Genomic DNA, 14,054 nt, shown 5'->3' on the forward strand with positions numbered 1-14,054 from the left:
TTAGCAAAGTATGTCTCACTTTTCCCATATGACTTTTTCACTTTCGATACGATACCGATATTGGACCCTCGAGCCTTGGCTGATACCGATATTAAACCGATACAATATTAGCAGGAATCAAAATTACTTACTTTTATTATTTTGTCGTGTGGAATGTTAGAAAGGCTTTGATCAAGTAAAATTACTCACAGAGCAATGGTTGGTGAAAAAATTAAAATGTACCTTTTGCCCTGCAAATAAGAAATGACAAAATTGTACATTAAAAGACTAGATTTTAGGGGAGAAAATACCAAACAAAAACAAAAATATATCCGTCTATTCATCTACTTAATTTTATTTAATGACATCCTGAATTAGGATTTTTACATCCAGAAATTTGCAGGACTTTTAAGATATAAATACAAATTTTATTCTGAAAACAAGCATTATTCAATTTGCAATTATTAAGACTATTTAAGATTTTGCAGAATCTTAAAATAAGATTTTCTAAGGTCATCCATTTTTTCCTAATTTCTCAAGTCCTTGAACGCACCGCAGTTGTTTACACGTACAACTTTCTCTGACCTGTTTTACGCCACTCCTTGTTGGTCTCATTTTGTCCACCAAACGTTTTATACTGTGCGTGAATGCACAAAGGTGGTCTTTGTCGATGTTGTCGTTTCATGTTGAGTGCTAATCAGGCATATTTGGTCACTGCATGACTGCAAGCTAATCGATGCTAACATGCTATTTCGGCTAGCTGTATGTACACATTGCATCATTTTTAGTTATATTTGAGCTCACTTAATTCCCTTTGCTTATGCGTATTTCGTTTATTTTACCATGTTTCAGTTGTTTGTGCGCCATGTTGTTACAGACCACAGCAAACGTTACCCAGCTTGCAAAGATTGTAATAAATCCATTAGAAGGAGACAGCCTGCCGTTTCCTTTAACGTGGACACACACATCTATACCTTTGGCCATTCCATCCATCCCATCCATTTTCTATCGCTTATTCGAGTCGGGTTTGCGGGGGGTGCTGGAGCCCATCTCAGCTACAATCGGGCGGAAGGCGGCATACACCCTAGACAAGTCGCAACCTCATCTAAGCCAGTAATTTCCAGGAGTTATCTCACCTTCTGAGAAGTTTTACTAATGCTTTCCAATGTTGTAAAAATGTGTAGAATAAATATTACATTTCAACATTTACCGTATTTCCTTGAATTGCCGCAGGGCATATAGTATGCGCCTGCCTTGAATTACTGCCGGGTCAAACTCGCTTTGCAAAATAATTAGCGCATGCTTAGTATTACCGCCTTGTCAAACTCGTGACGTCACGAGTGACACTTCCCCTGTCATCATTTTCAAAATGGATGAGGCTGATTTCAATACCGGTAATTTGAAATCGCATAAAGTGAAAAAGATTAAGAGCTATTGAGTAGGATTTAAGGTCCAAGCTATTGAATACCGGTATGCTAAAAAGAACAGTAAGCAGCTATGTTTTATTGATACCTGTGTTTGTGGAGCCGACGGTCCGACAGACAGGCAGGGCACGCTGGAGTTCGGCCCATGATGGCGGCGAGGAGACGGCGAGCGAGCGGAGAGGAGGAGCGGAAGAGCGACCTGGACTGAGGTTTCATTGAAAAATAAACAAAGTCAAACTGCTTAAGCCATGTCCTTCCTTGGTGGTCCTGGGAACCCGCAAGACGATGGCTTGAGACCGTCACAATACCTTAGCTGCGTCTGTCAAATATGAGTCATTAAAAGACTCCCGCCTCCTGGTGGTAGAGGGGGCTAGTGATTCTTCTTGTGACTACTTGGCTGCAGAAGAAGTGAAATGAGTGACGTGATATGTGCTGGAGGAGGTAATAAAGAAAGATCTCCATTGAAACATAGAGACTTTTAAAACTGAAGAAAGATAAGGAAGACTTCTATAAACAAGTTATTGATGCTTTTGATCAGAAGGAGCTGGCATGGACTATATTTATAAGTAAAGGTAAGACCATAATAACGTTTTTTTTTTTATTAAAAGTGCTTTTAATGATAGTATCCTTACATCACCCTCAAATTTTTACTGCATGCCTTCCGTAAGTGCCGGAGTGAGAAGAGGTTTTAAAATTATTAGTGCATGCTTAGTTTTACCGCATGCCTTTGGTATGCGGTAGAAGAGGTTTGGCGCCAATTCAAGGAAATACGGTATGTCATGGTCATTTTAATAGTAGGTTAATGTGTTACATAATGTTTTGCTATCATTATAACATTTATAGAAATCTTTTTTTAAAAATTGTGGCTCCAGACCGATTACTTTTTAGTGTTTTGGGTTGCCGACCCCAGGGTTAAACGACTCATTGAACAGGAAAAAAATTGCTGTCGACAATTTTTCATGGTCAAGAACGTCGAAAGTGTTTTTCATTTTTCATCTGATTACCCAATAAGAAGCAGAGAAGAGCCTCAATAGGACAAGCCTTTGCTTGGCGGTAAACACATTCTTCTTTTTCGCTTGTTTGCTATTCACACATGCAGAAAGCAGCAGCTTCATGAATACATCAATGTTTTTCCTTTTTAATAATTTGCCCATGCCGTCTGTTCTTCGTGCAAAAACCCCCGGAACGAGGCGCGCCGTGGAAAGTGTCGTCCGCTTTGGATTCACATTCCCCCCTGTTCCATTCACACGTTTTTATTAGCGGGGCACGAGAAACAAATTGAAAAGAGATTAAGAGCAAGGCGAGAACATGACAGGGAAATGAAAGGCTGCTTAAAAGGAGTGAGTTTTAATCAATGGCCTCCTTGGTTCTGTTCTTTTTTTTTTCTCCAGCTGTGGTTATTCCCATCTTGGACCAGGAGAGGACCAAAGCTATTGCTGTCTTACTGGTGAGTTCTTGTGAGAGAACATTATTAGTTTGTCCCGTGCAAAGGACTGGATTTAGATATTTTCCGTGTTGCAGGTGGGCTGCAGTCCCCTCACTGATCAGGATGAAGTGCACCTGGACGTGCTGGAGAAACATGTACGTTTATCTCACCGACTTTGGCTATCTGATGTTTCGACCTTGTCTTTTTTTATTTTTTCCCCCTCGACGACGCGCATTCTGCATATCAACGAGCTTTGACCTTGTGTTTACTTTATAAAAGCAGACCGATGCTTTCCATTTCCGATCGTAAGCTCACCTTTTAGTCTTTGCGCAAATAAATGCGCTCATACACTGCCAGAAGTATTTGGCATTCAAATGATCAGAATCAGGTTTCCAGAGGTGGGTAGTAATGCGCTACATTTACTCCGTTACATCTACTTGAGTAACTTTTGGGATAAATTGTACTTCTAAGAGTAGTTTTTATGCAACATACTTTTACTTTTACTTGAGTATATTTATAGAGAAGAAACGCTACGTTTACTCCGCTCCATTCATGTACATTCAGCTCGTCACTCGCTACTTTTTTATTTTTATTGATCTATTAATGTTTGTTTTAGTTTTTCAAAGTAGGATCCAAGCATGCCTGCGTTTCACCAATCACATGCAGTCACTGGTGACGTTGGACCAATCAAACAGAGCCAGGCGGTCACATGACCGTCACACGTCGAATCCGACTTAAAAAAGTTGAAAAACTTATTGGGGTGTTACTATTTAGTGGGACGGCGTGGCGCAGTGGAAGAGTGGCCGTGCGCAACCCGAGGGTCCCTGGTTCAAATCCCACCTAGTACCAACTTCGTCACGTCCGTTGTGTCCTGAGCAAAACACTTCACCCTTGCTCCTGATGGGTGCTGGTTGGCGCATTGCATGGCAGCTCCCTCCATCAGTGTGTGTGAATGGGTAAATGTGGAAGTAATGTCAAAGCGCTTTGAGTACCTTGAAGGTAGAAAAGCGCTATACAAGTACAACCCATTTATTTATAATCAAAAGTGTAAAAGAAAAAAGACACTTTTTGTTTCAACCGTACTTCCCGTCAAAAGCCTAAAGGCTGATCGCACAGTTCCGGTCTTCACAATAAAAGTGCCGCTCCATCGCGCCTGCGCTAACAAAATAAGAGTCTCCGAAAGCCAGCGCAAACAAGCGAGCAAACTACGGAGTTTGCCGCCAATGCATTTATTGTAAAGTGTATAAAAACGAATATGGAATATGGACAAATAAGATGCCAGAAACCAACGACTTTCATGTGGTATTAGACAGAAAGGAAGAACTTTTTTCTTCTCCATTTGAAAACGTGGACATTTTAAGCACTATACTGTCTGATTCCAATCAATGCAAGTCATCAGAATCAGGTAATACACCAACTTATATTCTTGTCTTCATGAAAGATAGGAATTATGTGTTAAACATGCATGTATATTCATTAAAACACCTTTAACATGTAAACAAAAACGGCAAAATATAAATTATATACTGTATATATATATATATCCATCCATTTCCTACCGCTTATTCCCTTTTGAGGTCGCGGGGGGCGCTGGCACCTATCTCAGCTACAATCGGGCGGAAGGCGGGTACACCCTGGACATATTAAAATATATGATATGTGTGTGTATGTATGTTATACGTGTGTATATGTAAATATGAGGTAGATCACCTCGACTTGGTCATTTATTGAATAATTGATTGACCTTGAAAAACTTATTGGGGTGTTACCATTTAGTGGTCAATTGTACGGAATATGTACTGTACTGTGCAATCTACTAATACAAGTTTCAGTCAATCAATCAATGAATGCCTACTGAGCCTATGGTGTTGTTAAGTTATTGTGGCTCAATTTGCCTTTTTTATTTTGATGTATTATTATTTATTATATATTATTGTTTTAGTTGCTTAAAAGATATTCCTGGCTCTGAATTTGCTCATTGCTATTTTTATGTTTTTGTGCATTATTTGTTGCCGTAATGAGGTTACTCATCAGTTACTCAGTACTTGAGTAGTTTTTTCACAACATACTTTTTACTTTTACTCAAGTAAATATTTGGATGACTACTCTTTACTTTTACTTGAATAATAAATCTCTAAAGTAACAGTACTCTTACTTGAGTACAGTTTTTGGCTACTCTACCCATCTCTGCAGGTTTCCTAATCACTTGGCCCGGCCACAGGTGTATAAAAGCAAGCACTTAGACATGGAGACTGTTTCTACAAACATTTGTAAAAGAATGGGCCGCTCTCAGTGATTTCCAGCGTGCAACTGTCATAGGATGCCACCTGTGCAACAAATCCAGTCGTGAAATGTCCTCGCTCCTAAATATTCCAAAGTCAACTGTATTATAAGAGAACGGAAGAGTTTGGGAACATCAGCAACTCAGCCATCAAGTGGTAGGCCACGTAAACTGACAGAGAGGGGTCAGCGGATGCTGAAGCGCATAGTGCAAAGAGGTCAGGTTGCTACAGAGCTCCAAACTTCATGTGACCTTCCAATTAGCCCACGTACGGTACGCAGAGAGCTTCATGGAATGGGTTTCCATGGCGGAGCGGCTGCATCTAAGCCAGGGGTGCCCACACTTTTTCTGCATTAAGTTATCATAACTCAACTTTTTGGTTCGGTAATTCAACGCAAAAGTTGGATTGAAAAAGATTAACCTAAAATTTTGAGTTCAAATAACTCAAATAAGGGGTTCGTCCTTTTCTGAACCAGCAGTTGGGTTTAAATTGGGTTATTTTTTTAACCCAACATTTTTTTTGTGTGTAATATCTCAGTGCAGGGAAGTATTTTATTAACACCTGTTTTTTTCAAAGTGTTTAAGTTATTTTCTTGTAAAGACCACACATATCCTTCACTGTGTTTCTATTCATTAAAATCATACTCAGCTGCAAATGATATTTATACATGGCATGTATGTAAACATACTGTTTACATCAGGGGTGTCCAAACTTTTTCCACTGAGGGCCGTACACTGAAAAATCGGAGCAAGCAGGGGCCATTTTTATAATTTTTATTTTAAAAACCAATACAATATATGTATAAAAAATATACATTTAGGCCTCCACTCAGTTATGATCCCAGGGACCCCAAAGGGTTTTGATCCATAAAAAATATAAAAAATGTGTCATTATTCAGTATTATAATTTTTATTTTTATGCAAGTTTTAAATCTCTAGATCAACATTAGAAGAAAAAAAAAGGAAAAAACACAAAATATGCAATATTTTCACCCAATAACTTTTTTAGGTGGAATATTTCAGATTATATAATAATTGGAGCCTCAATTTTGGATTTTGATTCACTATTATTTTTTGAGCAATGACACTTAAAAACAAATTACACTAAAATAATTGGGGATCCTAAAGTGTCCTACTTATTATAGTGTTAAAAAATAAATTATACATTTTTTTTACTGTTTACTTATAGCACAATAATCTCAAGATCCACTTTAGATATATCCGTCAATTTTAAGTGTTATTGTTGTTTATGTGGTGTTTGTTTGTTTTAGGCCCTTCTTTAAAAAAACAGCTCAGTTTTTTATATGGCAAAACACAAAATATGCAACATTTTCCCCCAAAAATATCTCAAAGTGGAATATTAAATGTGACGTAATCGAAGCCTTGAATAGGTCAATAATTCAAAATGACATTGATTTTGATTCATTATTATTTTTTAAAGAAAGAAACAGCCTGCATTGCACCTTTGTGTTATAAGAGTAAGCATTGCAAAAATGTATTGTTACATTTTACCTGTTTGTTCTTTTATACCACTATTTATGTTTTAAATTTTTTTCAATTGTATTCTTTTAATGTGCCGTGGGGCCATTGAAAAATTACCCGCGGGCCGCACTTTGGACACCCCTGGTTTACATGATATATCATATCAAATATATAAATAAATACAATCAATTAATGAGGGTGTCCATTTTGTAACAATAGGAATTGATATTTGTGTTTATGTTGCACACGGACGTATTTGAGTGACGGACCGGAAGCCATGTTGAGTGCTGACAGCTACCAGTGTGTGTGTGTGTGTGTGTGTGTGTCTTTTGTATCATGTAAATAAAAGGACTCAATAAAGCAAGTGTAATTTGTAAGCAATTTTATGAATTATCATACTACTTAAAATTTTCAAGAGTGGATTCACATTGGCCTGTGGATAGACGGATCGCTAAGAGGACGGTTGACAAAAACGCAGTCGTGAGTAAACTGCGTTCATTTGAAACTGAAACAGCGTGCGTGATTTTGAGGAAATTTTACGGAGGAAATATTGTTGTGTTACAAACTTTTGTGTGGTGTTGCTTCCTTATTTGTCATGACTCAAAGCTCATGTTAATATGTAGCAGACATATAAGGAATATCGATACTGGTATCAGTATTGATACAATCCTAACAATATACATCCCTACTCGTGTGTGTGTGTGTGTGTGTGTGTGTGTGTGCGTGTGCGTGACGTCACACAGGTGTCGGTGGCATGTGTGCGCGTCCAGCTTGTTCAGGCGTCCTACCAGAGGCCCCCCCTGAGCCCCTCGCCGATCCAGTCCCACAATGCACTGCTGCAACTCAACGTCTCTGAGCAGGACTACTGCGAGTTGGACCACAACATCCTACAACTCTGCGGTACGTAAACGCACACGCACACCTCTGATATGTGACGACCTGCTGATTCACAGATCTGGGAATTTGTGTCATGATTTTAACCGATACGGTACAAATTCCCGGTACCTGGGAATCGATACGAGCACTCGACGGTACTAATTTTCGGTAGTTTTGTGGGTTAATAAATTTAAACTATAAATTTGTATGTATTATTTCAAAATGAGCTGTCAAGTTGTTACACAATGCAGTTGCACCTCCAAGACGTTAGATGGCAGTGCTGTGGTATGATGTCTAACGAGGAAGTAGCTCTTTCCAGGAAGCTGAATGTGCTATGTTGCGCCCTACAAAGTGTTTTTTGTTGGGTAAAAAAACATGTTTTTTGATGGGTAAAAAAAAAAGAGGGGGGCGCATAAAAGATTGAGGTGAAGGGAGCAGTGAGCAGCAGCGTGCGCCACGCTCGGGAATCATTTGGTGATCTGACTATGCTATGTTGCGCCCCACAAAGTGTGTATTTTTGTTGGGTAAAAAAACATATTTTTTGTTGGGTAAAAAAAAAAAAGATTGAAAAAAATACAACTTTATGGCAACAGATATTTCAAGGTTCAAGTTTTATTTGTCACATGCAGACTACACCACAGTAAAATGCTTTTTTCCATGCTCTTCAGGTATTGCGTACAGTGGGATCCAAACACTAGTTGCAGAATCTAATACACTAAATACAAAAAAATACAAACAAATTGAATAGCTCTGATGTACATTAATTACAAGACAATTAAGTTGCACAATAAGTCACAGAAGTTATGGAAGAAGTATCAGTACAGTAGTCAAATACAGTACCAGTGCAAGATCAAATAGTGTAACAGTATGTACTGTATAGAAAGGAACAAATATGAAAGTGTCGACAGTTCTTTGATCTATAAATATTTAAGTGTTGAAAGTAAAATAAATATATATCAATATATGACTCATTTTTAACACTGAAATACATTTTGGGTCCCTAGGATCTTTAACATATACCAAAATTGAGGGGAGCACTCAGGGTTACAATATATATTGCATTGTTTTTTTAAATTAAAAACATCAAAACGGGCCCGGAATGCTTTAATTTGTCAGTCTGCGGCACTTAGTGGGAAAAATGTGGACTTCCCGGCAGGGTAGGGATTCATATGGCCCTGTTTTTTTGTGGATCTCGCGCGAGAGGAAGGCGGGGGGAGGGGGGTTTAAGCATTTTGCAATGCAGTTTGCTGAAAATGACGAAAAGCGGCATTCTGCATCGCAACTGACGCTTTGGTCAAAGATGGAATTGCCACAAAAAACATTTTACTGGACCCCACCCCCCAAGTTCGTCACGTTTCATGTGTCAGGTAAACCGCCATGAATGGGTCCATATGAATGGCTTTCCTACTGTAGGCTAGTGTCTTAGTTTCAAGCAACATTTCCACCATGACTATGGATTGTAAGTGTGTCATTATTAAAGAGGTGGCAAAATTATGAGAGATGAGACCCCGTACGGGTTAGTGCGTCTGCCTCACAATACGAAGTTCCTGCAGTCCTGGGTTCAAATCCAGGCTCGGGATCTTTCTGTGTGGAGTTTGCATGTTCTCCCCGTGAATGCGTGGGTTCCCTCCGGGTACTCCGGCTTCCTCCCACTTCCAAAGACATGCACCTGGGGATAGGTTGATTGGCAACACTAAATTGGCCCTAGTGTGTGAATGTGAGTGTGAATGTTGTCTGTCTATCTGTGTTGGCCCTGCGATGAGGTGGCGACTTGTCCAGGGTGTACCCCGCCTTCCGCCCGATTGTAGCTGAGATAGGCGCCAGCGCCCCCCGCTACCCCAAAAGGGAATAAGCGGTAGAAAAATGGATGGATGGAGACCCCGTACGGGACAAGTGGTAGGAAATGGATGGCTGGATGGGTGGCTGAATAGGCTTTTAAGAGGAGACTTTTACAAAGTAACAGAGCTTCCTGGACTTCTAATACTAATATTGTATTTGGAAACAACATTTAAGTGAAATATTCTCTTATCTGTATTTATTTTAATTAATTTGGCAATATGCCCAAAAAATCACAGCATATATATTAGGGCTACGAATCTTTGGGTGTCCCAAGATTCGATTCAAAATCGATTTTTTTTTTTTTCAATTCAACACGATTGTCGATTCAAAAACGATTTTTTTCCCGATTTAAAAGGATTCTCTATTCATTCAATACATAGGATTTCAGCAGGACCCAGTCTGCTGACATGCTAGCAGAGTAGCAGATTTTTGTAAAAGGCTTTTATGATTGTAAAGGACAATGTTTTATCAACTGATTGCAATAATGTAAATTTGTTTTAACTATTAAACGAACCAAAAATATGACTTATTTTATCTTTGTGAAAACATTGGACACAGTGTGTTGTCAAGCTTATGAGATGCCATGCAAGTGTAAGCCACTGTTTATCTATTTTTATAAATGTCTAATGATAATGTCAATGAGGGATTTTTAATCACTGCTATGCTGAAATTATAACTAATATTGATACTGTTGTTGATAATATTCATTTTTGTTTCACTACTTTTGGTTTGTTCTGTGTCGTGTTTGTGTCTTCTCTCGATTGCTCTGTTTATAGCAGTTCTGAGTGTTGCTGGGTCAGGTTTGGTTTTGGAATTAGATTGCATTGTTATGGTATTGCTATGTATTGTTTTGTTGGATTGATAAAAATAAAATAGATTTAAAAAAAATGAGAATCGATTCTGAATTGCACAACGTGAGGATCGCGATTCAAATTCGAATAGATTTTTTCCCACACCCCTAATATATATATATGTCATCTACAAGCCTGTTTCGCAGGTTTACCTGCTCTTCAGGGGAGTTTAAATTAGACATATTTTTTCCTGACCTAACATATATTCCGCTCTACCGCACTGTGTAGCTGATAAACTACAGTAAGTGTGCATGTGAGTTGTGTTTTAGTTTCCAATACTCAAACACAGTGTTACTATTCAAACTGTGTGTAAAGTCACAGTGGCTGAAAAATAAATATACTTCTTAAATAAAACCTTCGCTTTGTTTTTAATGGATACTTAGGCCTGCTGCGCTACTGCAGTTTAATGTCGGTCGTTCTGGCGGTACTTGGAGGCCCGAGTTTTTCCCTGAGGTGGCGTTGAGAACCACTGACATGGGGACTACTGAATTTTTAATGCATAATGAAACCGGACTTGCTAATGCCCAGCCCTAGTCCGCTTTATTTACTCCTCTATGATTGTCAACAAACAAGTGTGCCCCCGTGGTTTCTTCCCAGCCTGCGCCTGGCCTCGCGTCTTGTCTTTCGGCCTCCCCTTTTCCTTCTTTTTTTAATCTTGACAGCAACGTTTCACCTGTCTTGTCGTCATTATTGCAGCCCGCGTTTGCTGGTTCTTGGTCGCCTCTCCCTGACCTCTCTGTCACAAAGCATGTCCCTGTGGATTGCTTTTCCGTCGACTTGTCTCCATGTTCTGCATTCCTGTCTCTCAATGTCTTTTTTTTTTTTGCCCTTTCTCCTCTCGTTTCGCAGTCATCACTGTCCCTCTCCATCCTGTCTTCCAGGTGAGCTTTATGACCTGGATGCAGCCTCTCTCCAGCTCAAAGTCATCAATTATGTAAGTGCCTGAGATCTGTCATACTCTCCCACATGCGCACACACACTAAACGAGTGAAATACAACAGTTGGAAGGGAGTCTTATGGCCCCCATCCCTGGGTGGATAATCATTTTGCAATGCAGCCTAGTGAAAATGATGGAAAGCGCCACTCTACATAGCAACTGATTCCATGGTGAAAGTTGGAATTGCCACAAACACATTCTACTGCCATCTGGCAGCTGAAGAGGATAGTTAAACCCCCCAGTCGGGGCGGTATAGCTCGGTTGATAGAGTGGCCGTGCCAGCAACTCGAGGGTTCTAGGTTCGATTCCCGCTGCCGCCATCCTAGTCACTACCGTTGTCTCCTTGGGCAAGGCACTTTACCCACCTGCTCCCAGTGCCACCTACACTGGTTTAAATGTAACTTAGATATTGGGTTTCACTGTGTAAAGCGCTTTGAGTCACTAGAGAAAAAGCGCTATATAAATATAATTCACTTCACTTCACACTGTCAGGTTTAAACATCGACGACATCTATTAAAACAGACAAGAAGCAAGGAATCAAAGAGAGACAGAGTTCATTTTGGCTCAGTGAGGAGAAACGTGTACATCTGTACCCTTGTACAGTGTCATTACGCTCGAACAAAAAAAGGTTCACATATCCTGTGACGGTTAGCTGGCATCGATGTGCGGGTACGTTCTCTCAGGGATGCAGTCGGATATGGACACAGCGTGAAGGTAGGAAATGATGATTTATTTACACTAACAAAACAGACTAAGAACAGAAACACTTGCACAAGGCACGAAAGGCAAAAACGGGAGCTAGAAGAACTAAAAGCGCTAGCATGTGAGCTAGCCAACAAACAAAAGAAGCATAGCACGGAAGCGAGCAAATACAAGAAATAGTTTTTTTTACCACAATTGGGAAACAGTCTCGTCACCTGTTGCACGGAACAGAAACTAGGATGCGAGGATGAGTAACGGAAAAGGCAGGCTTAAATAAGGGGAGTAATTACAAAGCAGGTGCGCGTAAAAAACAAGAGGCAGGTGATACTAATACGTAACTATGACAACAGAACAAAACAGGAAGTGCCACCAGGAACTAAGGAAGTCAAATACTAACAAGATGAGATACAAAACGGAACCAAAACCCGAATATGACATGATCCAAGCAGTGGATCATGACATCTCCTCCTTTATTTGGATATTCCCTGTTTACAAATGTATCTATCTATGTATTTATATTATATATATATATATATATATCTATATATAGATATATAGATATCTATATATAGATGTATATATATATCTATATGTAGATATATATATATATATATATATATATATATATATATATATATATATCCATTCATTTTCTACCGCTTATTCCCTTTGCGGTCGCGGGGGGCGCTGGCACCTATCTCAGCTACAATCGGGCGGAAGGCGGGGTACACCCTGGACAAGTCGCCAACTCATCGCAGGGCCAACACAGATAGACAGACAACATTCACACTCACATTCACACACTAGGGCCAATTTAGTCTTGCCAATCAACCTATCCCCAGGTGCATGTCTTTGGAAGTGGGAGGAAGCCGGAGAACCCGGAGGGAACCCACGCATTATATATATATGCACGCACACACACACATATATAAACTGTGACAATCTGCTGTACAATATGTGTTTAATTCCTATTTTGTGAAGTGAATTATATTTATATAACGCTTTTCTCGAGTGACTCAAAGCGCTTTACATAGTGAAACCCAATATCTAAGTTACATTCAAACCAGTGTGGGTGGCACTGGGAGCAGGTGGGTAAAGTGTCTTGCTCAAGGACACAACGGCAGTGACTAGGATGGCGGAAGCGGGAATCGAACCTGCAACCCTCAAGTTGCTGGCACGGCCACTCTACCAACAGAGCTATGCCGCCCCACATACAAAAACTCACAATAATGCCTGATTGAATGCTAAAAACATTATGACAGACCAAACCGCCTTAGGTAATGGAATGGAATTTAAAAATGTTCTACTGAATGAGACACCCGGAATGTGGGATTTACATTAATAACTATGAAGGATAAAACACTGAATATTGACAACATATGAACGTCACACTCCCTCTCCATCCACATTATTTACAGTCAAGCGAAACACAACAAAAATGCAACAAACACGGCGAAATATGAATATGAAGGGTATAAAACCCACCTACAGTCTGATATAATATCACTTTTTTGTAGAACATTGTTGTAAAAATCTACTTCCGCATCAGTCCCTGTCACCCACATTTCAGGCCGCTCTGTGGAAACGCTCCCCACCCACACTGCTTGGTGCCTCGTCTGAGCTGCTGTGACTTACATTACCATAGTAACTAATTAGTTTACCATAGTAACTACAATGTACTTTGTATAGTTCAAGACGTACGGTCATTAGAAAACATCACTGCACATCATAAAGGCAGCTACACTTTGCATTTAAAGATCATCCATCCATCCATCCATTTTCTACCGCTTATTCCCTTTCGGGGTCGCGGGGGGCGCTGGCGCCTATCTCAGCTACAATCGGGCGGAAGGCGGGGTACACCCTGGACAAGTCGCCACCTCATCACAGGGCCAACACAGATAGACAGACAACATTCACACTCACATTCACACACTAGGGACCATTTAGTGTTGCCAATCAACCTATCCCCAGGTGCATGTCTTTGGAAGTGGGAGGAAGCCGGAGTACCCGGAGGGAACCCACGCATTCACGGGGAGAACATGCAAACTCCACACAGAAAGATCCCGAGCCTGGATTTGAACCCAGGACTGCAGGACTTTCGTATTGTGAGGCAGACGCACGATCAAAAAAAGATAAATTGGGGAATGTCCGGTGGGCCAGGTTGAAAAGCTCGACAGGACGCATGTGGCCCCCGGGCCTTCATTTGCCAAGGTCTGATCTACAATGCAAATACTAATGGAAATAAAGAAAACACAT

At 40.1% G+C, this 14,054-nt stretch overlaps 1 protein-coding gene across 3 annotated transcripts in view; it reads left to right on the top strand.

Annotated features, from left to right (window-relative positions):
• Window positions 1-14,054, top strand: part of LOC133564667 (cGMP-dependent 3',5'-cyclic phosphodiesterase) — a 495,045-nt gene that overhangs the window by 426,509 nt on the left and 54,482 nt on the right. For all 3 annotated transcript variants that reach the window (XM_061919132.1, XM_061919134.1, XM_061919133.1), the window contains exons 6-9: window positions 2,795-2,850; window positions 2,925-2,984; window positions 7,336-7,492; window positions 11,040-11,092. In XM_061919132.1, coding sequence (XP_061775116.1) covers window positions 2,795-2,850; window positions 2,925-2,984; window positions 7,336-7,492; window positions 11,040-11,092 — 326 coding nt within the window. The remainder of the gene's footprint in view (window positions 1-2,794; window positions 2,851-2,924; window positions 2,985-7,335; window positions 7,493-11,039; window positions 11,093-14,054) is intronic.

Source organism: Nerophis ophidion, linkage group LG13 (assembly GCF_033978795.1).
Source record: "Nerophis ophidion isolate RoL-2023_Sa linkage group LG13, RoL_Noph_v1.0, whole genome shotgun sequence".
Classification (NCBI taxonomy): domain Eukaryota; kingdom Metazoa; phylum Chordata; class Actinopteri; order Syngnathiformes; family Syngnathidae; genus Nerophis; species Nerophis ophidion.